Source organism: Aquila chrysaetos, chromosome 1 (assembly GCF_900496995.4).
Source record: "Aquila chrysaetos chrysaetos chromosome 1, bAquChr1.4, whole genome shotgun sequence".
Classification (NCBI taxonomy): Eukaryota; Metazoa; Chordata; class Aves; order Accipitriformes; family Accipitridae; genus Aquila; species Aquila chrysaetos.
The window spans coordinates 55,365,303-55,391,183 of NC_044004.1; the positions used below are offsets into that span (position 1 = coordinate 55,365,303).

At 39.6% G+C, this 25,881-nt stretch overlaps 1 protein-coding gene across 1 annotated transcript in view; it reads right to left on the bottom strand.

Annotated features, from left to right (window-relative positions):
• Positions 1 to 25,881, bottom strand: part of TSPAN5 (tetraspanin 5) — an 83,701-nt gene that overhangs the window by 7,576 nt on the left and 50,244 nt on the right. The window contains exons 2-4 of the mRNA XM_030007323.2: positions 14,544 to 14,594; positions 2,826 to 2,972; positions 740 to 910 (exon numbers count right to left, since the gene is read on the bottom strand). Coding sequence (XP_029863183.1) covers positions 740 to 910; positions 2,826 to 2,972; positions 14,544 to 14,594 — 369 coding nt within the window. The remainder of the gene's footprint in view (positions 1 to 739; positions 911 to 2,825; positions 2,973 to 14,543; positions 14,595 to 25,881) is intronic.

Genomic DNA, 25,881 nt, shown 5'->3' on the forward strand with positions numbered 1-25,881 from the left:
AACTTGTATGCAAAAGTCAGTGCAAGACTCCTTTACACACACTGATAAATTACAGAGCTTAACCCACACAAGCATGTGCATCTCTGGCTTCACCCTTCCCTCCTAAGTGCAGATGTACATTGTTTAGAGATTTCCTATGAGAACTTCATGAGTTGCCCACTTCATTAGCCTAATTGCATTAAGTCTACTTAAAAAGAAATTACATTGTAGTTTCACTCAGACCAGCTAAACATCTCTGACACTCTGCAGCGTGGTGTAGCACCTCTAACGTTGCTAAAACTACACCAAAATTCATCTCAGAACAAAATTAAGCTTAGAAAAGGATTTTTTTTTTTAAACAGATGTGATAGCTCCTACAATAAAATATTTTGAAGATTCCCCCCCAAGAACCCTAAAATATCTTCAAACACATATAGAATATGCTCAAAAAAACTGAACATAAGACACCGATGATTAATTTGTAGATTTGACACACTATCTCTAAGTCTTCAAGAATAAGTCACCCTAACTCTCCACCTTGTTTTGCTCAGTTATACTTCAACAAATAAGCCTCTTTTTAGAGGTGCTGTGTGTTTGTAGAAGTTCTGTAAAGAGAAATATACATATATATATTCAAAAGTATTATATGCTAGAATATTTCTGTTGTTCCTTGAAGAAACCAAACAGATGGGAAGTAAAAAATAGAGTAGGTATTTCTTTAAAGTCAACTGTACAAAAAAATAAACATAGTCCAACTTACATATTCCTGTGTGAAGTCTATGAGGTTTTGCAAATCAATGTCATCTCGGTATGCTCTGATGTTGTTGTTTATAAAGAAATACAGCTGGTCCTTTATCCAGTCTTTGAAAACAAATGCTAGAACACCAGCAGTGAGCTCCAAGAAGAAAATAATTCCAAGAAACACAGAAAACTATGAAGAAAAAGAAAAAGGTTAGAATTATTTTGTTTTATGACCAAAAACTTATTTTTCAAGGCTCACAATTATGTCCAGTGTTAGGGCTTTATCTGTTTCAGTATAAGTTCAAGCTATTCCGGCACAAAGGAAATTTTAAATTAAAAATACAACATTTTTAATTAGGGCTGTAGTACAGGAATCTTAATTTCTATTCTAACAAATAATAAAATGCCAACAAATTCAAACTTTGGACATTTCACTGAGATTTTCAAAGAGGTCCAAGAGAATTCACTGTAAATTTCAATAGAGATGGCTACTCACCACCTGCAGAGCCCTCTGAAAACTCATCTTAAATTTCTATGTATGCACTTACATTTTCGAAGGCATAAACAACCAATAATGCCAGAGAAATGCTAAGTGACTTTTTCATTGGTAAAGCTTTGCCTAAGCAGACAAAGCAAAAATTGGTAACAGCAGAAATTAATTAATGATTAAGTCAGAGCAGAATGCCTATGAAATGACTCACATCCACATTAAAACCAAATGAGGCTGCTATGATTAATGCAAATGCAATGGATGCCAAAGGCATTACTAATGATCTGCCACTTTCTCTAAGCATCTCCACTGTCTACCCTGTTTTAAAACACACAGGGGTCCTCATATACTGGAAGTCCATCCCTTTTGCAATTGCGCCTTTGAGTTTCATTTTAATATGCTCTCTGTGTTTGTTCAGATGCATTTTTAATTTCTCCTGCAGCTGCTGTATAGGAAGCTATTTCTGGTACAGCAGATGGGTTAATTTTAGGCAAGCTAAGAGAAGCAAGGAAGAGGAGAAAAGAAGTGTTACAATAGCTCCCCCCCCTCTTTTCTCTCTCTCTCTTTTTTTTTTTTTTTTTTAAAGACAAGAGCAAGCTAGAACTAAGCCAAGCTGCTTTATAAATGCCACAAAAACTGCAACTCTCAACTGCCTCCTCCCCTTACACAACATGTCTGTGGGAGCCAAATATGTTGCTTGAAGACAGTTGTTTCACTAGAAGCCTTTTCATGCATATATTAACAGTTAATGGCTATGAAGACACAACTACTACCCAGGCTGTGCCCACCTCTGGAAGTTGGAGTGGTGGAGGAAAGAATCTTGAATTTTTCTTATAAATCTTAAAATTATCTAAAATGGAATATAATACTGTTATCCTCATCTTCAAAGCTCACAGGAGGAAGGCTTTCAAAAAACAGAACCAGGCTACTTAGCTAAAGGAGTTTTAAATACTGAGGAATGTTTGTATATCAGCAGCTCCTTCCCCAACTAACAGTCCAGCCCAGTGTTCAAGATGACAAATTCTATTTTCTTTACCTATCCTGCGCATGTTCTCCTCCCTTTCTCCCTCTCAGGCCCCAGCACTGACAGTAAGCAATGAAGCCTTTTCGAATTAGCTAAACAGTACAGAACTCAGGATATCAGCAAGCAACCCCTCATAACAGTCCGATCTCCTCTGTACCATGAGGGGCAGTTGCACAGCAGAAATCACACCGGTCACATTCAGTAGCATATCTACATTCCCTGTATTTCATAGGCAGCTTGTTATGGATTCAAAGTTCAACATGCAGATTCTTAGCAGAAATTTCTCTCTTTTCATGACAGGAAAGCAAAATGTTAGGCTATATCCATATGAAAAACAGTAGTTCCATGTTCTGATTCTTACTGTCAGTAGTTTTGAACCCTAAAAAAAAAACAGCCAGTAAGCACCAGAGACTGAAGAGCTGTAAAGTGTTAACAGTAAGCAAAAGCAATTCACAGAACAATACTCTCACATCAGGTAATATCTTCCGCTCCCCAAAAGACATTTTAAAATCTTTACACAGTTAAGCAGGAACAGAGAACATGGCTTATGCTACCTAACTGATGAATGCCACAGTTACAAAGGCTACTTACAAATTTGAGAAGAAAGGTATTTTCTCGCAAAGCTCCAATGCATCCTGCAAATCCCAAAATGAACATAACTCCTCCTACCACTAGGAAGAGCCAAACTGGATCAAAGCCTCCCAGGTCTGTGATGGAGGAGATATTGGACAGCACTCCCTGGGAAAGAAATAATGCCAAGGGATAACAAGTGTGTTCAGTTTTCAGTTGTACAGGTTCTGCTTGCATTTTTCTTTTTAAAAAGGTAGAAGACTACAGCAAATAAATGTTCTGCAGTACAGCAAGAAAATACAATTAAGAAAATCTTTGCATTCAAAAAGAGATTACAAGGGCGATTATACAAAATATTTCTGAATCGACATGTGGAACGAACAACAAAATGTGCTTCTAGTCCTCTGTGAGAAACTCACAGGGCATTTCACTGCTTCTATAGCTATAAGAATTTGTCTGCCAGAAAGTCAGAATAGATATTTGAACAAAATTTATCTCAATCTTATTACCCATGCTGAGATGCATTTTAGGTATCATATACATTGTTTATGTAAGCACACAGATACACATGTTATGATAGAAAAAGCAGTCAATAGCAAGAACAGCTCCTTGAATTTAGCATTTATGCTCAGTATTTACAACAATTGACAGAAATTAGAAGTAAGCTCCTAGGTTGCAGCATCTTGCAACAACAAATTTTACACCAAATTTTGATAAACTAGGTACCTGGCCAACCCAACTTCAGGCATCTACAGTGCCAAAAACTCATTACATAAATAAAGTACAGCTACTGACTAATCAGTTAGCAGGAAAAATTTGAAAATAATGTTAAGTCTCTTGGTAGGACATAAGGCAGTTTAAGAACTTGTCTTGGGAGATAGTTTGCACTAACTTAGGTTAGACCTATCATATGGTAAGCCACATATGTTGTGTTTTAGATATGACAGTCAGCACAGTCTGCTTGTAATGCCATTGTCCCCTTAGAAGCAGAGCTTGGGTTGTGAAGCCAGTAATCCCAAGGAACTATTTTATTTTTTTGAACTCATTTTAACCCAAGTTTGGCTGATGTTGAACAGATGGGTCATATCAAGAAGCAAGTACAAAGTCTTCCTTATTCCAGTGAGCTTGCACAAGAACAGTTACAGTTTCCTAAAAACCTGTTGGCAGCAAAAAAGCTGAAGTATCACTATTTCTTCATTCACCTCCCAGTGCTGTAAGTCAATGCAAAGCACACTGCTGTAGCAGACATTTCTCCATGTGTTTCCTCAAAGAAGCCTGAACCCAGGCTGAGTGCTTTGGACTACTGCTTTCCCTACTAACTCCTGAATGAAGCTGTGCCTTGAAAAGCAACAATATAGACCTTTAACTCTACAGCTCCTTATATGCAGAATTATTAAGTTCTTCATCCTTCTCCTTTTCCCTGTTCATATCCCCTTTGCGTCTTTGAAATAGTCCCAAAAAAGCAATAATTTTGAAGGAAGTTATCATAACCTTATTTCCAAAAGTTGTCAGTAACATTGTTAACAGATGACTGTTCACAACTGTGGCTTTAGACATGTGGGTTTTTGTTTGTTTGTTTGTTTTTAAATATACTCAGTTTGGACCACTCGGAACATATAAATAGTCATGTAACCAATACCTTTAATACAGTACTCCACCTAGTCTGCAACCACTTCCATAGTTTCCCAAGCAAAACAATGATAGACTGGATAAAATATACACATGAATTTCTCCAATGCATATAGCAAGGAGCCTTGGAAAAGGCCAGCATGCTAAAAACGAAAGAAAAACCTGACTACAACCCAATCCTAAAGTATGAACAATAAACCAACAGCATGAATGACATTCTCAAACCGGCTTCCTCTCCCTCCTACTACAGAAGGCTATTGCCAGACAGAGGGATGAAAAGAAAAAAAAAAAAAAATTAAAAAACCCACAACACATTCATCACTTTTCTCCTACCTTACATGTAGTACTAGTCTTATTGTCATTCATTAAAAAGACAAAAATAGACGTTAGGCATGATATAACACAACGCTGCTCAGAGCCAGTATTACTATCAAAGCAGACTAGTTGGCACATCCCTTTTTCTAACTAACTAGTGATGAGATGATACAAGCCAGTCTGAAATGAACACTTATCTGTCATTAACACTTAAATCAACGTGTGCAAAAGTTTTCCACTGCTTTTGCTTCATTACATTTGTCATAGAGAAGAAATCAATGACATAACTTTCTGGCTAAGAATGACACACAAAATAAACAGTATAATCCAATAACACGCAAACCTTTGAAAAAGTCATGGCCTAGGCCATACACAAGTCGGGAAACATGAGCTCTGCCCCAAGGGACAAAGACTGCTAAAATGACTTCTTCACAAAGTTTTTAAGTCCTTTTTATGTTTCCCCTCTGTGCCTATATAGTTACCATAAGAAATTCTGCCTTAAAGCAAACACTACTACTCATTTCTTTTAACATTAGCTGATTTTGGAATTAATGGACTGTAGGATAGTAGAGTGAGAAAACAGTAACTGGAGAAAGGATGTTGCCTTTGCATTTTAATTATTTTACTTCCATAAAAATCCAAGAATGATGAACAGTCATTTAAGTCTCTCTTTATAAGACACTTTGTTGGTCTTAAAAAAAAAAAAAAAGAAAAGAAAAAAAAGAAAACAACAACAACAAAAAAAACCCCACAGCAAATTACTACATTTAATCAAGTTCCTTCTAGATGAAAGTAATAAAATTCAAAGGAAAGAAGAAATCCAAGTGAAATTCAGCTCACATTTGTGGTCAGTGCTCTTAGAGAAGCTAGTCATAATATAAAGAAGTGTTAGTGAGAAGAAATACACCAATTTGCATTTTGTCACACTCCCGTTGAAGTCGATGACAATAAAATTTAGTGAACCAGTTGTATATTGCCTTTTTGATCATGTTCTTTCCCACCTTACTTGATTTGCTAGCACTGTCAGGCTCTTAACACCCTGGCATATCACATATTGGCCGATCACCCAGCAAAAGTCACTCATCTAATCTCTGGTCTCCTCCAGGCTCCAACTCCTCAGGGCAGCTACGATCTGACACGTACTGAAATAGAACACAAGCTTTATCTGCCATTGTTTGCTGTCCTTCAAAGGCCCCTTTATGTGCATCTTTTGCTAGTCCACATATGGCAATCATAAGCCTAGCTTGGATAAACCCCAAATAATACACCCTGACAGCGCAAAGCACATACTGCCTAATTCTCATTTGTACTCTATGTGCTCTCTGCATATGAATCCCAAGATATCAGTATTCTGGAGAGACGTCTCAGGATATACAATCTTCAGAGAGGCTTTGGCAATAAAACAATAGCTAGCAGCAGGAATGACAAACACAGACAATGCTCTGTGGTTACAGCTAGAGATGCATAGAGGTAGTCTGAGAGAAGATAGCTGCTTACTGCTGAAATACGGTTTTCCAGTCTTGTTTTTTCTGGACACTTACAAATAAGCTCTCTGAAGAGACAGCAGTGCAATACTTTAAAGAAAAGCATATTTTGCTTCAAGCAGCAGGGCATTGACCAGGGAATATCATCTCACTTTATACTGTTAAGAAGAACTAAACATACAGTCCTATAGGCACATACATCTCCTATCTACCACAAGTTTCTATAATGCCTACTACCACAGGATTCAGTATTTTTTGGCTGTAACTGCTACTTCTGCGGAAAGTTTGGCAGAGATGTACAAACGCCTGGTAGTGACCAATTCTGTCTTCATCCCATCTTTAGCCAAAAGCAAAAGGGAATGTTTCCAGAGGTGCTTAAGCAGATGATCAGAAATCTCATATTCTAACACTGCATCCTCCAGTGACACACTCTGAATCCTCAAGCTGACCAGTCAGTCACAGAATATACGGTGACTGTTTGTTGAGTGATCTCTTCCATCAACCTAAACAAATCTCCTGTGTATCCTTTAAAGTCAGGCTTTCTACAAATCCAAAGTATTTTTCTCAGCAACACTACTGCAACAGTGCACTCCAACCTTTACTGTTAGATAGTTGCAAGTACTACTGATGCTTTAGCATCTGAAAGGAGGAAATTTTTTTTTTTTTCCCTAAACCCATATTCTCATTTTGGAAGTATGGTTATTTTTCTGGGGTACATGCATATCACTTTCTTGGTAGTTTAGGCATGTGCGTAATCTTTATTTGGCAGTAAACACTTTGTGCAAAGCTTTTCTTCTTTCTGTACTTTTCTTCTCACAATGGTGTCAATCCAGGGCTCTGCTGTAGTTCCACAAGGAGAACCAGTAGGACATGTTCCCTGGCTGATCTCCAGCTCATCTGTTTGCTCTGTTCCCCCCATGCTCAACTGCCTGCTGTACATTACAGCGCCTGGGTTATTACACAACCTTTTAATCCACCACAACTCAAAGTTTTTTGGGGGCACTGAAGCAACAAAAGCATCATCCATAATTGAACTAAAATTAATAATGGTGAAGTTATGGAAAAAGTTCCTTTATTTGTGCAATGTACTTCACTTCAATCACTAGGACACAAAGATGTAGGCATGGAACAGGAAAGACTGACCTCATATTCCTACCCCACCCCAAATTCAGGAGAGGAAGTCTAGTGTTAACAGTAGGACTTCCTCTTTTCTCCAACAAGAGTGGGGCGAAGAGGCATTGGTGGTACCTTCTGTTACACCAAGGAACATGAGACAACCAAGCCAGGCCTGCCAGAAGCTCCTGCAGAACTGGAGTCTTCTCCTTACAGTATGTAAGCACAGGCAGAAAAACAGTCTATGAGGGATGCCTGAACACAGTGACAGATCCCCTGTTGTCATGCCGTTTTTTGCCCATGGCCAGAGCCCTCCGCCCTACAAGCTGGATCTCATACATGGGTCAAGGGAGAACAAGGCAAAGGAAAAATGCTGGTCTTGAAGACAGCAACACGAGAAGGCCCCTCCTCATATTATAGCTGCACAATTGTTTCCCTTTATCCCATCAATAAAGAATAAGGAAGCAACAGTCACTTAGAAAAGCAGTAAGGGTGCACCCCTCACCCCTTCTCCATCTTGCACTCGTTAAGATCATCAGGACAATTTGTACTACTTTCCAGAGACAGATCTCTGACTCCAGCTCCCACCTTTGGCGCACATCTACATTAGCATTTCACATCAGATCCAGGAGTCCATTTAAAGGGATCACACACAAGCTATGCTTCAGTTCACACCAGGGAACAGTCTTACAGCACACAGACTAAATTACTTACAAATGAAGAAGTGCCCCTGGAACATAATTTGTGCTCCAACCACTAGCAGGCATTCAGTCCATGAGATCACACTAGAACCAGGCTGAAGAAAACTCAAACTTTCAAAACCTGCAGAGGGTGCAAGTTGGGACTTCAACACCATTTCCTCTCTTATTGGTCCACGCTACCTGCATTTAGCAGACATATCCTTTGTGCACTGAACCCAGAAAGTTACTTTAATTTCCCCACAATGTATGGATGCCAACACAGACATCTTGGTTGGAGCAGTGCCCCAGTGTTGGCACACCTACACAATCTGATTGTGTTCCTGGTTCCTAATGAGGCCAAATAGAAGGGAGTCACAAGCGCATTAACCAACAAGTGAGATTCCAGACCGTCTGTGGCTGTAGTTAGTGTAGAGAATCCACTGCCACCTTCAGGTCTCAGAAATGTTCCCAGAAGTTTGCTAGACTGTTGCTTCTCTCTGGAACAGCTGATTGCACAGGCACAGTAGTGTACTGCAGGGCAAGAGAGAATGGTTCCAAGTGAAAACACTCTAGGTAGCAGCAATTTTGAAAAGCTGACCAAGTAATGAAAATTCAAGGCATCTTGAGTCAAAGACAACTCAGGAGAATCATCATCCTACAGAACAAAGAGGTGATACACTGTGAAAGTATATGGGATTTGGCCCACCGGAGTGCATGTAAAAGAACAGGGCTCAACACAACAGACTCCATGACAAACAACATCCCAGGGGGCCATTAAAAAGTAAAAAGAAGAAACCAACACCAGTAGCATGGGAGAAATCAGCTATTTCTTTTCCATTTCCTCCACAATGGGAAAAAAACCTTCCCTGCTGCAGAATCCTATTACTGGGCGGGGGGGGGCAGATGGTCAGAAAAAGATTCAGCAATACAAGATCTTCTGAAACATTACTTCTCTGCAAACAGAGGATTAGCCTTTCCACAAGCTTGTCTGCAGGACTTAAAATCACTGGCAAACAGGAACACGTGGGAATGATGGGAAATAAAAGTATTTCCAAATGCATGATTTTAAAATGGAAAAATGTCTCTCTACTTTGTTAGTCACAAAATTCATACAGTTTCTCCATGCTGTGCATCTGAATGACCATGGGAAACAGAACAATAGTCATTGAAACATGCCAAATTAATTCCACTCCAGAATTTTGTCTCTGCAAGCAAGAAACTAGGTGGGGGATGTTTACAAATCTTATTTCCTTGATTTTTGTTGGTTTTGTATCTCCCACAGCAAACAGCAATAGCAGCAGAACTTTATTTTTCAAGCGTCTAGTGAAGGAGAAGAACTAGTCTAGCTTTCTTGTCATGACAAAGCGGAGTTCAATAGGTGAATAACTGGCATAAATACATGCAAGATACAGACTTTTACATTTTTCGGGATTTATGGTTACAAGGTGTTGGAACGCTAGTAAAATTATTTAAGAGGCTGTTTAGATAGTGCATCTTTATGTACCGAAATTTAAATTGAATGTAATAGCAAATACTAGTATCTCTCTCCTCTCCAGCCCTGTAAAATCCACACACAGAGTCCTGGCTTAGAAGCAAGATGCATGCTTTGGGTATCCTTCAGCCCATAAGGACCCACAGGCTATGTGCACGGTTTCCTTGTTGGCAATTGTTTTTAAAAGAACTGTGTGATAGACATGTATGCACAACAATTATGGAGTAACTAGTGTATCACTCCCTCTTGATGTCTGCCACTCATGGGGACAGTAAAAGAAGTGAGATTTTTTTCCTGAAAACAACTGTAGTTTTCATTTCAGGGCAAGGAGAGACAGACTTGGTCTGACAAATTGTGATTTTTTTTTTATGTAGGGAGTTTAGCCAGCCTGTCCCAGAACACCAAAGCAGGCCTAAATCACCTTATATCAACATGTAGTAGTCTTGCTTAAAATTTGAGATCCAGATTTAGAGCTCCTGCTCACTAAGAATACTATGCTGGCGCACAGAGGAACCATACTGGTACCCCAAACTGCACTCAACTTGACATCTGAGATGGAGTGTCTTCTAGTTATGCTGATTTAACAAGAAAAGCCTAGCAACCAAACTTATGCACATAATCAATCTCTTCCACTTCTCCCTCTTCATTTCAGTCAATCTTACACATGAACTAAGTTTAATCAACAAATTTTGCAAGGATCTGCAGGTTGTTTTTTTTCCCCACTTTAGTATTTCTACCTTTGCTACCTCCTACTTAAAGTATACCCCAAAACCACAGTGCTTTCCTAAAAACTCCCTCTCCATGGCCAGTCTTGTAAGGTCTCAGAAGACATAACAGCAATTCATCACTTAGTCTCACTACTCTTGAATGTAAATCTCCTGCAGGTAGTGAGAGAACCAGGAAGCTTATTTTCCCAAGTACCTACTGGTATCATACCATGAACACTCCCAGTGAGCCTTAAGACCACATTATCTAATATATACAAGCAAGGAGGGAAATAGGCATTTTTTTACAAGTCTAGGTTATTTTTTAAAAAGTCACAGAAGAAATTAATTGAAGTGATTTAAAAAGCCAGTGAAATACAAACATTTTTCCCCTGCTGCTGGGCAAAGATAGTGTAAGTTGCTTGGGCTTAGTATAGACTTTAGTACAGACTCTTTATACATTAAAAATGTTCATGTCACTGCTGGGGGGAGGTGGGAGGGTGGAAATCAGCTGCCATGGCTCAACTTTTGTATGGTACAAGCCCAAGTCTAGCATGCCTGAAAACACTGAGAGATTGTGAGCTATATAGTGCATCCATGTATAGATAGCTTTATTCATCTTCTGAGTTTATTGCCCCCACCCCCCCCCCCCAGCTCTCTTTCAGTTTCATGACTCAGAATGCTAATTGCTCAGTTTTTGTTTAGGGTTGGCTGACTGGCTGTCAAGCCAATTCTATTGACTATTTGACAAATGAGCTCTTTCGCCTCCCTGCAACGGCTGTAAGGAAGGTCATGAGACTCTATAGTGTGCTTTTTTTCTTCTTTATAACAAAGTTTAAAGGGGAGAATTCAAGCCAGCTTAGCAAAAAAGAGAAACTAGCCACCAAACCCACAAATCTACCCCGAACTGTTTTTATCTGGCCAGCAAACAGGACTCCTGTAAAACATGGATTATTTCTTTACATCCTGCATTTTTAATGTGGCCTGGCACACTATCTTTTTATCTTAAAATATTCTGTGAAGCAGCAAAAGTATACAGAAGTTGATGGCTGGGTTATAAAACAACACAGCTGGATATAAAGCCACACAATTCAAGACAGAAGTAAATCAAAATCCTCCCCACCACCAAATCAGTTTACAGTAGAGGAGTCCTTCTGAAGACCCAATCCTGCAAAAAAACCTTACAAATTTATGTTTACACATTAAACAATAGCAGCACCAAGCTCAACTTTGATAAAGACTTAGTTCATTGGGACAGCATCTGTCTTCACAGAATGGTTGAGGTTGGAAGGGACCTCTGGAGGTCATCTGGTCACCTAGACTTGTCTGCCCAGGACCATGTCCAGACTGCTTTTGAGTATCTCCAGAGAGGGAGACTCCACATCATCTCTGGGCAAACTGTGCCAGTGCTCAGTTACCCTCACAGTAAAAAAAAAAAAAAAAAAAAAAAAAAAAAAAAAAATTGTTTCCTTATCACAGAATGATAGAATCATTTAGGTTGGAAAAGACCTTTAGGATCATCGAGTCCAACCTTCAACCCAACACCACTATGCCCACTAAACCATGTCCTGAAGTGCCTTGTCTACATGTTTTCTGAACATCTCCAGGGATGGTGACACCACCACCTCTCTGGGCAGCCTGTTCCAATGCCTGACAACCCTTTCGGTAAAGAAATTTTTTCTAATATCCAATCTAAATCTCCCCTGGCACAACTTGAGGCCATTTCCTCTCATCCTAAAGGACGAGGATGTTCAGAGGGAACTTCCTGTGTTTCAGCTGGTGCCCATTGCCTCTGTCACTGGGCACTACTGAAAACAGCCTGGCTCCATCCTCTTTGCACTCTCCCTTCAAGTATTTATATACATTAAGATTCCCCCAAGCCTGCTCTTCTCCAGGCTGAACAGTTCTAGCTCTCTCAGCCCTTCCTTGTAGGAGAGATGCTCCAGTCCCTTAATCGTCTAGGCAGCCCTTTGCTGGACTCTCCAGTACATCAATGTCTCTCTTGCACTGGAGAGCCCAGAACTGGCCCAGGTGTGGCCTCACCAGTGCTGAGTAGAGGGGAAGAATCCCACCCCTCAGCCTGCTGGCAACACTCCTAATACAGCCCAGGACACCATTAACCTTCTTTCTTGCAAGGGCACAGTGCTGGCTCATGTTCAACTTGGTGTACACCAGGACCCCCAATTCCTCTGTAAAGCTGCTTTGCTGTCTTATAGCATATGATTACAACAGCCCATAATGCCCAAGGGATATCCAGGCTAGCCTTAGGCAAGAAGCAGTCTAGCTAGAGAAGTGCTTTTCAGTTAAGTTACAGATCTCTCAAGTCTTCGGCTTCACCTACTTGGCTTTCACCTCACTCCCCAGCCGCAGCAAGAACTCTGGGATGTAACTCATCTGCCCCCCACCAAGTTGCATAGAGCCTATGAGTGTCTGGAACTTGATCTTGCTGACTGCAGCTTCTGGCCATTGCCTGTCCTCTAGAGAGCTGAGTGAAAGAAATGTCTCAAATTGGCTTGACACAAGTCCATTTTTCCATAATTCTTGCTACAAAAATCAAGTCTCTGCTCAAGAGCTCTGCAGTTCAGCTATACCTATACTACCTTTTGGTTGATACAGCCCTGAACTGAAACAGTCCACACTAAGCACCGCAGGACACAACAGTCAGAGAAGCTGGGGAGATGCTCATTTTCAAGGGAAGACCTGTGCTTTAAAACAATAAAGAGTATTTTAATTATTATTTTTTATAGAAAAACCTACTACATATACAGCCTGAGCTAATGCACATTAAACTGGTCTAGGTTGTTTTATTTGCTTGTCTTAAAAACAACATGGCATTTTCTCCCAGTTTCAGGTTCTGATTAAAAATGGTTTAAGATGACTTGTAACAGATGTCCAAATCTCAAGTAAAAACACGAGCTTTGGCTTCTGGCTATTTGCAATTATGAATTGAATACATTTTTCCTAGGAAGTGGCAGGGGGAGCCTGTCCCATATAGAAAATATGTAAAACCTAACAAACCATTATTCTGCCAGAACACCCTCTAGCTGTAGGACTGGCATATTTTAGACTTCAAACACTAGACTATAGATGTTTTCCCTTTACCTGCTCATTCATTCTAAAGAGGAATCATTTGTGTTACCTACTGAAATGATACAAAAATCTTAAAATCTCTTCTAGAAAGCAACTCCAAAATAAAGTTTTTCTCTGGGGCTTAGACAGGGGTATAAGCTCTTTGAGTGTGCTCAAAGTATTAAATAAAACATGTTTTTACATCTGCTGAATGAAATAAATCACAGCACCTCTTTCCAAGCCTATTCAAACCATCCAACATGAGTATCATATGGTATGTAAATATACATATATATGGGTGTATACAGTGTGAGTTAATTAATATCCCATTACTATTTGTAATTATCTGCATCCAAGGCACATGCATAGAGCAATTAGAATCTAAGTTAACAACTCACTTCTGAACCAGCAAAATTTGTCCTGAATTTTTAAGTGGCAAAACTCCAGTGCTTCCAATGTGTTATTTGTTCTGCTGCAAGCACCAGGTTTTATGCCTTAAGTGAACATTAATTTGTAACTTAATCAGTGTTTTTCATTAAAAGAAGAAAAAAACATTATGTAACTGAATATCATAGCACCATTGTTATCAGCCAGGTTTTATTATTTTCAATCTTTTAAACAAAGAAGAAAAGGAAACTCTGGCTTTAATTTTAGCTGTTACCTTTTCGCAAGCCAAGCTCTTCATGCAGTAACCCAACACATACTGACTTGCTTTGTATATTATGTCTTGATATTTTATCTTCTTCCCAAATTCTGCAGCAAGCAAACTAAAAATTAGGATCTGGTTCACAAATGTTTTCTCTTTCCCCGCCCTCCATTCTTCCCATTTCCAAGTTGATTTTACAGTCTTGCAACAGAGAGTGTTCTAGTGGACGGTTTTATTTCCCCAAGAAAAAACAACAGTTATACTGCCTCAGGTTTGGCTTGGTTTTCAGGGTTCATTTTGTTTTGGTTTTGTTCAGTAGAGTGTTCTAGTACCTGAGCTGCAGTTTGAGCGTGCATGGATTGAAATGGTTATTTTATGTGCAAGTGTCAGCCACGATTTCTTGCCAAAGCATTCTTGGGAAAGATACCAAGGACCTTTCTGTAGGTGAGCCAAGTCAAGGTTTTATTTGACAGAGAAGCTTGATTTTGTTTCAGTAGAAACTGTGTGTGGACACATAAAATGTGCAGCATATTACTATTCCAATACTTCATCAGAAAAAGAGAGAGAAAGAGGAAAAACATGGAGTTTGGTGCTGTATTCAACTTACCTTTTCATTCCATGCCCACAATCCAATCCCAAGAAATGCTATGCCAAGGAACTAAAGGAGAAAAAAATAAAAATATATCAGAGCAGGAACTATAAATCTGTGGATTTTTTTTTTTTAAACACACATATTGAGTCATCCTCTCTGTTGGATGATCAATTTTATCAGGACTGTGGGGGCTTACCGAGAGTTTTAAAGTATGTATGTAGTTGTTTATTTTACAACTCAACCATTGTAACTGGAAGAATTTAAAACTTGCACAGCTCATTCAGGGATGTTCCACATAGGAATAGTAGGTGCAATAAATGTCACTTTCTCAGCATCAAGCAAGTAAGGTAATTTTAGAGTTTGTCAGACTCAAAGCAAACTCCACAGCCAAGCACCACATTATTTTTTACTGTTGTATTACCACCAACTGCACAAAACAACTGTCCTCAGAGCTCTCTCCCAGTGAGAGAAAGTGATTAAAAGAAAGTCCTAAATACACATGTACTATCAGTTTTAGCAATGTTGTCCACAAAAACACGGAAAGCTGTTTAAATGGAATATAACCCATGATTTCTGGGGAAAAAATAAAAATAATACTGGCCTAAAAAGAGTAAGAATTTTTAAAGACCCTGAAGCCAATGTTTTATAACCTTTCTGATACTGAATGTTTCTGTATTTCATAAAGGAAGTTACAGTCCCTTTCTCCTCCAAGGGACTGAAAACCACCAAACTCAAAAGACAGTGTGTCTTTCCCCCATGATGGAAAAGGGAACAGCACCTATGATTTTGTTATATCCCTGTATTCTCTGTTCCACTGAATAGTTTAGAGTGAATCATCTCCCTCCAAACACTACAGGGTTTCCATACAAAACCCACACTAAGGATCAGTGAAACAAGCAGAACAGGTAGAATACGCAATCTGTCTCCCAACATCACCACTGCATATTTGGCATGATACAGTACCAGTCATGTAGAACGTTTAAAAAACATATAGTAGGTGTCCAAGCACATCTCTAAATGTCCATGCGTCCAACTTTCATCTCTGGTTTTTAAAACCTGAGTGCTGGCTAAAAAGAAAACTATATTCACTCTAGTTTTGGGGCATGTAATAGAATGTTGCTCAAACATCAAACTCTGGTTTTCTTTGTGGTTTCTCCACACTGCAGTGTACAGATTTATTTTGGCACATAGTGCGCTTTCTCTTAAGATTTGTGGAAACAGTTAAGTATCCTAATGATTTTTCTTTTGCAAAACAGGACAAAAGTGTTTTTCTGTTGAGAAGTGGGAGGAGGCAGGAATATCAGCTTAAAAGGATTTCCCAGAAGTGATTTCAACAGCTTCAAAACAAGATTCCTTCTTCCTTATACGCACTTTTTTAATGGCAATTTTAGCTTTATACTACAAGAATATCTGTAAAGTATAACTCAGTATCAAGTGGAATATGCTCACTGCAATACCCTGAAGTTCCCTAACACCCCTCGCATCTCTGTGACGTTCTCTTCCAAGTGTGTTTTGCCAGCTGACTAAAGGACCATGCATACTACACCCAGCCAGCTCACCCAGAAGCCCATCTATGCTAACTGGGAATAAAACTCTCCTGTTTGTCTTGAAGACTCATGACTGCAAATATAAACAATACTACAAGCCAGTATTCTTCAAACAGAACTGTCACAGGCTTGGCTGTGTTTTAATACAAGATAAATGGAAATTTTTCCTAGGTGGAAAAACAGAACTGCTGGTCCAGAAAGTCTGTTATTTCAGCAGCCTTAATTGTCTACAAAGTAAATGAGATGGATTTGAGAATGTCAGTACAGCCTCCTGTGATACAACATGTGAGCCAAAAAAGGTCATCTTACCTGTATTGAGACTGCTCTTTTTCTATGGTTATAAAGCTTGCCAGAAGAGTGTGTGTAATCCTCCTGACTGCAGTGATTATTTGAAACTTGAGATAAAGCTGTACAAGTTTCCAAATCACTTTCAGACAAACGCAGTTAAGTTCTTTTTTGCAGTAACAGGCTCCTTTCCTTCTTTCTTACACAGCCAAAGGCACCAAGGTACAAGGAACAGGAGTGAGGGGAAAAAAGCTTTATCATTATAAAAGTCCGTAAGCTGCATTTGGAAGTGGCAAATTGTTATTTGTAGAGAGGTACAAAACATTATGTTTTGCAAATAGCTTAATATGGTTTTGAACAGAATATGCATGGAAAACTAGAATGAAAGAATTTGATCAGTGCATACAAATGTAACCTAACAGCCATACACATCAGCTGCAAGTCTGGCTCAGATCCACTAGCTTTATTAGATTTAATCCAGTCAAGTATCCTGTTCCTTCATCAGAAGTTGAGACTTAAGGGTAAGATTACCTCATGGATTGCAAGAGGTGAATTATAGTTGACTATACAGGTCTCAAACCAGGCCAAGCTCATCTCAATTTACGGATTGGATAATGAGACTGTACTATACTAAGCTGAAGCACCTGAAAAACTGAGATTGTCAAGCTTCTGGCAAGCCTATCAAGAAAAACCAGGAAAAGGAGTTCTCAGCATTTAAGAGGACCAAAGAATTACATGCTGCTCAGTCCTCTCCATATCCCGAAAAAGGAAATCTCTCTGTCCAGTTGCCTTTTAAGCAGCTGATTGAACAGGAAAAACAGACAAGATCCATTAGGAGAAAAAGGTTCAGGATGGAATCACAAACTTTATCACAGAATGCTGTGGAAATCAAAAGCTTAATGGCATTTAGAAAAAAAGATTGGATAAATTAATGGAGAATCCATAGCTATTGAAAAGTGATTTTGATACAGCTTCTGGCTCAGGAAGTTTTTACACTGTTTCTCGTTGGGAGATTATAATGAGGAAAAGATCACTGTATGCATGCTTTGTTGCTTAAATACCTCTTGCCTAGGACAAACTCTACTTGCATTACTTGAGATAAAATACTGTACTAGGCAGACCACTGACCTAACCCCCTACAATCATGCCCTAGAAAGGCCCACCCTTGCACAAACACAGCCTGCTATAGGGATGAAGCACACAGGAATGCTCTCAGTAATCCCCACTGGCAGAAGACAGATGTTCATGAGGAGACTTACACCTCTCAGCAGGATTAACTTTGGATTTTCTTGACAATTATGAAATAAACTCCTGCACAGCCTAAAAAAAAGTTGACAGTGCTTAGCAAAAATCCCTCTGAATTTTTGCTGTTAGAACCAGAAGTAAAACAGGACACACATTCTGCTTATCTTGCAGCCCCTTCTGCAGATGTCTCCAAGACAGTCCTGTTCTGCTTGCTTGTAACCAGAAAGAAAAATCTCTTCACATCTGAAGCACGTGGGGGGACGGTGAGATGGCATACACATCATCTCAGTTAAGTCTGGAAAATTTCATTGACATCCATTAAATTATTCCAATGAGTAATAAAAAGGTGGAAGTTTGCCTCATTATCTACAAAACACTAGAGAGAAAAACAGTCTCAATTCTCCACAGACATCTAGTAAAACCATCTAGCCCGACTATAAATGGTCACCAGATCTGGGGCAGAGCTTATAAAATCTTGATACTTTTCTTTTTTAAACAATAATTTGCAGGAGACTATTAAAACATTCCTCTGGAGTATTAGGGTCTTACAAAAAAACTTGCGTAGTAGTACCTTCTCAGCCATAAGTTTTCTATTCACAAACATCAAACAAATATGTTTAAATTTCTCTTTTATAAAGATTATATGTATTTAAGAGTAGAATGTGTAGCAGTACTTGTACTGTTGCCCTACTTGTAAAGTTCACATGCAGTTTTCAGAAGTGGATTGATCAGTAAGTGCTTCAAGCTGCACATATCTTATTCCCAGTCTCGCCTGAATGGAGGAAAAAGCTTCTTTGTTGCTAGGGATACAGCATCATAGAGCACAGCATTTCATTTAAAGGGTGCTGGGATAAATGCTAATGCAAATACTAGAAAAAGTTTGAGAGGAGCTTAATTGTAGAGTGATCAGACATTACTTCGCATACTTAATTTTTCATCTCAGCTGACATTCTTAAATAACCTGGCACCAGTTTTCAACCAAAAGTACGACAGCCGCAGGCCAAGCAGTAAAACGTTGGTTAATGTGCCACGTGCATAAACCAGCGTATGTCTATGTGTGGATACATTAAATACTTGTATGAGAAGGAACTACAGGGCAGCCATCTATTTTCACCTTCACCGCAACAATACAAACATGCTAGCAGAAGCATGTCAAAATTGTCAGGGTTCAGAACCAAAGCTTCCTCTCAAGAGTTTTGTTTTGGTTGGGTTGGGGGGGGGGCGGTTTTGAGCCTTGTATTTAGGCAGTGTGAAAACCTCCCACCTGCCCTTGCTTTGAGCTGCCACAAAAACTCTGTACACGGTGTTAGCAAGGACACTCTCAGGGTTCCATGCTTCAGTGCTTCTTCCGTAGCAATATGTAGGTTATTCACAGAGCAAGATTCCCTTCTGTATGATTCAAGCCAGCACAGCACAGGAACACAAGGTACAGTATTTTACTGACAAGCACAGCAGTGATCGGGACAACATGAAGTGTAATATTTCACATCCTGAAATACAATCAGGAAAACACAGAACTTCTGAGCTTTGTACATCTATAAAGCAGCACTGACAAGTTCCTAACTGACTCTAAAACCCCAGATGAACAATTTTTCCCTAAGCACTTCCTCTGCAGCACTCTGTGCTCAGACTCACTCAGAGATATTTCAAAGTCAGAATACTCACTGCTTTCTTTAAAGTATTTTACACCAAATCAGTCTTCTTGCTTTTTAAGCCAGGGCAAAAAAGGAGCTCAATGCCTGTGTCAGAGGACAAAGGATTTTGTTGTTGATTTTGTTGCTTGTTTGTTTTTAAGTAGCCCTGACAGAGAAAGGGCACCAAAACAGAAATTAAAATGAAGTTTCACACAGTTTTCTTCTTCCCTTTACGCCACTGATGTGTACTCCACTTTAAATATGTCAGTTTGCATTCTTTCAAACAAAACAAATAGGTCATCCTCTCAACTCTCCAGCTTTCGCCTGGACCAGTATCACAGGGAAAGAAGGTACCAGAAGTCTGTCCTGTTCCTTCTTCCATTCACCCCATTTCCAATAACTTTTCCATTCTCAACAAAACCTGTTATAGCATTTCATTTTCATGTGGCTAAACATACATGGTGACCATGGAAAAAGGCAAACTGCTCAAAGCATACATACACATTTACATATTTGTGCTAATGCTTACAAAGAATGCATTCTCCTAAAGCCTATTTCTTGTTTGCCATGAGATATTACCAGCAGGAAAATGCCATGTACTACAGTCAGTGAATGAAGATACTGCGTAGGTGACTAATTACCATTTTGGTTCACAGCGACATTCAGATATAGACTGAATATAGACTAAAAGACGTCAAATCTATTTCCATTTTATGTGCAGCTTTTAAAAAAAAAAAAGATTAAACCATATTTCACAGATAACTGTCTCAGTAATACCTTTTCTGTCCTGATACCACACACACACATGTGGAAGAAAAATGATCCCAGTTTCCACACATTTTGCTCAGCTGAATCAGACACAACTGATTTTATAGAATCATCCAAACTAGAAAAACATACCCAAGAACACAATGAGAAAAGCTGTCTGCTCCATCTTGCAGGATTCTTAGCATGATCCTTTCTAATGAAAAATTAACCACATATGACCCCAATTTTCAAAGCAAGGTACTGTGGCTGTTAATGTATCTTTCATTTTCACCAGTATGGGGTTTTCAGCTTTGTCTGACAAGTAAGCAAGATCTATATACTCCCTCCACCCCCAAATGCAGTCAGTTGCCATTATTTTCCTATTCTCTTCTCCAGTTCTTTAATTGCAAAAGCAAGACATCTGCTTTCTGTTACTGTTGCTCTATGTATTTATTTTATTGCTTTCTGGTGGTGCAATTGTAAGCACTGCCAATCAGCTTGGAGCAAGAGTCCCTAAAGACTGAAGTCCCTCTCCTCTTGTCCACAGAAACTGATATACTGGAAAACAGAAAAAGGAGGATGAATTAGACCCTATTTCCCCTGCTCCAACTTTTGAACAACAACTCCCCTCAAGCCTAGATAAAATAAATTTAACTCTTTCCAAGTTTACAATGAGATTTTCCAAACTCAGGTCCTGCTGTCTAAAGAAAATACTTTATTTGGAGCAGGTTTTTTAAAGCATGCAAGACTAATACATAGCAGTCACTTTCTGAAATTCTTCAATAAAAGTTTTGGGGTGTTTAAAGTTTTTGTTTCTATGAGATCTAGCTGATTTCCTGAAACCACTACAAAAAAAAAAAAAAATCAAAGACCTTTAAGGTAAATACCCCACTACCACCCACACAGAAACATTTAAAAAGCCTACAGAGTTGAAGTAACAAGACATCTCCATTCACTGTCACTGTCGTACACTCATCTCACATGGATCCTATCCCTTCTCTTCTACTCTTCTTTACACTCTCTATTGGTCTTTGTCTCACCATCCTCTTTCTCTGCTCAACCTGGGCCCAAAAGACTACGTGGGAAAACTGAGAAATTCTGCTACATTCATGTGTCTGTGGGCCTCTTCCCTGCTTTCACTTCTGAACTACAGAAAGCTCTCAGTGTCCCTCTACTTCTCCTATCCAGCCTTGTTCTCTTCATCAATACCATTCCATCTCTGGTTCAGTCCTCTCCACTGCAGCTTCTCTGCCTGAAGTCAGTTTCTATTTTTAAAATCATCAAAAAATTATGTAAGTGGTACTGTAGCAGTGTATGAAAACAGTATGGGCTTAAAACACAACCACAAGCAGCAGCAAAGTGCAAAATGAAAATAACAGAACTAAAAAAAAAAAAACCCAAACCTGAATTCCATATCCTATATCATCAGTATGCTAATCATTTCTCTTAGCCAATTTGACAATGCAAAGATGTAAGTCTTCTCATTCTGGCCTGCAAGTAAGAAAAAGCATGAAGGCAAAGAAAGCATGTTCTGCTTCAAGCTGGGGTGAAGCAAAGTGTCCGGAAGCAGTATTGCAAATGGGTCATTTTCCAGGTCCATCTTGCTGCCCAGGGCTAGCAGCTTCCTACCCCAGAGAACAGCAAGACCTCCTCCAGCTGCCCTCTTCCTGCAGCTGTGCCGATCTCATTCATCCCAAACTACTCCACCTGAGCTTCAGGCTGTTCAGGTGCAGCCCTACCACAACTCTTCTTATTATTCTTTTTCCGAAGCTACTGTTCCATTAAAAGAAGTAGTTTAAAAAAAACAAAACACACACACAAAAACAAAAAACAAAACCCAAACAAACAAAAAAAACCATGCAAAAAACCCCACCACAAAACAGAGCATATATGAAATTCTCATGCTCACTTATCTCATCTACAAGCAGTGAAGTTGTAACATCTAATTCAGGCATTTGATAGAGCAAACAGAAAGCATCTGAGCTAGTCATCTTCCTCAGTAACAAATGGGTGATTACATTGCCTACACAATTGATTTAAACAGCTGAGAACATAAAGAGTGCAGAGCCAGGAAACACAAACAGGTAGGCTTGTCAACACAGCACGATACTCTGAATGCTCAGCATTTCCTTTTGGGAAAGCAGTCTCAGCTCCTAGCTGTGCTCGTAGCCTATGGAAAGGGAATCCCAAAATCTTCTACCCCAGCTACACAAGCTGCCATATCCCAGGCTGTTTCAAATGGACTATACTCAGAGATCCATTATTTTCATTTCGCAGAGAAGGGAACACACGTGGAGGATGGGGGAGGCGTGAAAAGTCTGAACCAGTCTGGATAGAGAGGCACACTAAGTGAACACCATCAGCTTTACAGACAAACTTGGGCCAAACAGTTTAATCTGGCTCTCCTTAAAAAAACAACCAGCACAGAAAAGAGTGAACACCAAGCAAACGGTGAACACACACCCAACCTGCAAGTGCACACAGAACTTCTTCCAGCAAATTCTACAATAGCTTTATTGCCTCTTACCTTCACCAAATGCTCATTCCTGGTTCTTTTTTTAGGGGTGCCCCCCAGTAAGATATTCAAAGCCATTTACAAAGAAACTGGTACCACATATATGAAGAAGTCATAGATTTAAAAGGCAAAAGCACAAAAAAGGAAATTTTCTCAACATTGCTTAAAAGGCTTCATTTTCTAAAGGAGTAACTCCACACTACACATAACAGCTTATTCCAACAATGCATTTATACAGCAAAGAAGGTGCATCTCAGCTGCTAACCAGAGATGATTAATTGCTGCTAAAAATACCAGTGTAAAGAAGGTACCCTTGTAGAGCAGGGGTAAAAACTAGAGTATAAGTGTAAAGGAAAACGTGTGCAGCATCAAACTGTTTGACACCTCCCTGCCTGCACTGCAATTTGAATCCAAGCTAGCAGAAAAAATAAACATTTTGCAGCACAAAAGTGCAAGCATAACACTACATAGAAAAAACAGCTTATCTGAAAAACATTACTGAAGTTTTTCCCTTACCTGAAAAACATTGCTTAAGTTTTAACCGAAGGCAATAGTGTCAGAGTTTCACTTTCCAGCCACTAACCGTGACAAACACACAGGCAAAAGGAGAGGAGACAACTTAAAAAGCAATGGCATGCTTTCCCAGAGAAAGATTTTTGAAAGGAAACCACTCTTAACATAGCTTCTCCAGCTTTCAGCCCTGCTTTTGTTTAAGAGCAAGTATATTTGGAAGCCACTTCTAAACTCTCAAGAAGTAAATGCAAACAAAAAAAAAAAACCCAAAAAGTTAACTGAGCAAGGAAAAGCAGTATCAAAAATCTTTCTCCTGTTTCTCAGTAATTTCGTCTACTGACTTCTTTTTGAAAAAACTGAAGCTATTTGTATCTCGACTAACATGCCCACAAAAATCCAGAATGCTCTGCTTGCCTTCTCTTCCATTTCAAAACACTTCAGCCTGGGAAATTTCCCCATTTACCTGTGCTGTAGTTCATCCACTACAAGAATGTAAGAAACCTTTTAGAGCATGAATTCTTCTCCTTTAATTGTATTTGCATACTTTTAGATATTTCTTCACTTGAGTTGAAACATCAGGAGATGGGAAGAGACCTTTAAATTTGGTCCTCCTCTGCTGCACAAACACTGCAATTAATCCTGTACTGGGCTACCCAGAGAAAGAGTGAGAGAAAAGGTCTTCAGCAACACACAACTGTACAAACTGTCACCACAACTGTGGAGCTATCAGCAAGAATCCTTCACTAGTACCTCATGTCCTTTCCTTCACATAGTGAAGAAAGGTGACCACAAACAAACTGGAACAGTAGGAGGGCTGAACATATGGGACATACAGATGGAATGGAATTTAACAATCCAAACACAGCATCATACAGTTAAGGACTAAGAAAATATCTGCTATAAGCTGAAAATTTATTCACTGGAAACACAACAGAAGACAGCCTTGGAATTGCATGCATCAGTCTGCGAGCTAGCAAGTTGATGGAATATGCAGAAGGGCAAAATAAGATTGTGACATTTAATAAAACATTCTCGGAAAGAATGTAACTGCTTTCTGTAAGTTTCCCTCAATTCCATATCTCTACAAAGGTCTAAAATGGTCAGCACCAGTAGTATGGCTGTAGCCTGCTAAATGATTGTGGGCTCTTCTTTCAAATGTCACATCAACACTGGCAGTGTCCAACTGTATGAGTTACAGCACGCATTACAACTCCTGTATGAGACCCCACTGTGCCCCATCAACATTCAGCAATGAAACTGGGTTCTCAGGATTTTTGTACATGGACCCATAACACTTAGTATGTAGCTGGACCTTTTAGCATAAAACTGCAAGTTCATTAACTATACTTCAGCCTAAACAATGCTAGGGAGATGAGGCATCCCAGTGCATATACATTTAAATGCAAACACACAAACAGAAGCATACAAGATGACACCCCTAACTCTTTAGGGCATCAGGTTTTTTTACTAGGGTACATGTCTTCAACAGCTCTTTGTGTGACTGTTAAACATAGGTCTCCCTGGTAGATCACCTAGCTTGTGTCATACAAACAGCAGGTACAGGGTTTTCTAGGATCAGGCCCATAATTGCTTTGCCCCAAACAAAGTCACTCTCAGCAGTACCCTTTCATTTGAACCTTCGTTCGACCACCCGTGGTCAGCCCTTCCCACCTGCCCTGAAAGCACAACACGCTGTTTCCAGCTTCAGGTGGGGTTCCTCAGTGCCATTTAGATGCATCTCCATAAAAATCACAAATTAATTCCATGACATTTGGTACGCTGCTGACCCCTATTCACACAGAAGGCATGAAAGGAGCCCAGTGTATGTAACTGTGTTCCCAGCACTGCCGTGCTATTCTGGCTGCATTCACATGACCTCTGCTTGGTTTCTGTCACTGCCAAATGGGCAGAGAACAAACAAGTGCAGGGTGGCACGTCATCCTCTCTCTCGATGCACCAAATCAAGCAATTATACTCTACAGCAGTCACCCTCAGGACATTAGAAAGAGAGAGAAAGGGGAACAGTGTGCGTGAAGACCAAGAGACATCACCAATAGCTTTTCGCCACTCCTTCAGCTAATACAGCAATTAGCACTACCAGCTCTTTCCTCAGGCAGAGCAGAAGGAAAAACCATGTACATGTTGAAATTATATGCCCCATATTAAGGAAGGAAAGGGTTTGCTTCCCTGCCCTGCCATTACAGTCAATATATATGATGTTTATGTAACAATGCAGGACAACAAATTATCCCATAGCTTTCTGCATTGTCAGTGTAGTCTGTCACTGACTTGTTCAGTGCTCCTACTCTTCCCTCTCCTACACAACTCCTGACAAGACAAGGATCTCTGAGGATGTGCTACAGGAACTTACAAGCCCCATTTTGTAAAATGAGCCCCTGCACTCTCAACCAACATAATCATATATATGCAGAAACAAAGAGCTTCTGATCAGCCATGAGGCCGTGTGGAGGCTGGAGCTGTGAAAGAAGCAGCAGAAGGAGAAAGCCCACACTCTACAATGTTTCCAGTGACTAAGAGAGATTGGGTTTGGCTGCTGGCTGAGCCAACTGTCTGTCCCCATAAGATGCTGCATCTATTATCAATCTAGAAGTATAAACTAGAACTGGGGGGGGGAAAGAAAGTGTAATTATTTTTTTTTTTTAATGTTGGAAAAAATTAGGAATAATTAGTTCTCCAGGCAGAGGATGTACAACAATCGGGATATACAAACTAAGCTGTGGCACAATTCTCTCTGACTTCCCTTTGGACTTTAATGGTAGCTGAGAACTACTGGAAGCTTTTGAAAATTCTCCCCATAGTTATTGCTAATGTCCACAGTACCTGACTTAAGAGAGCCAGTTTACTAC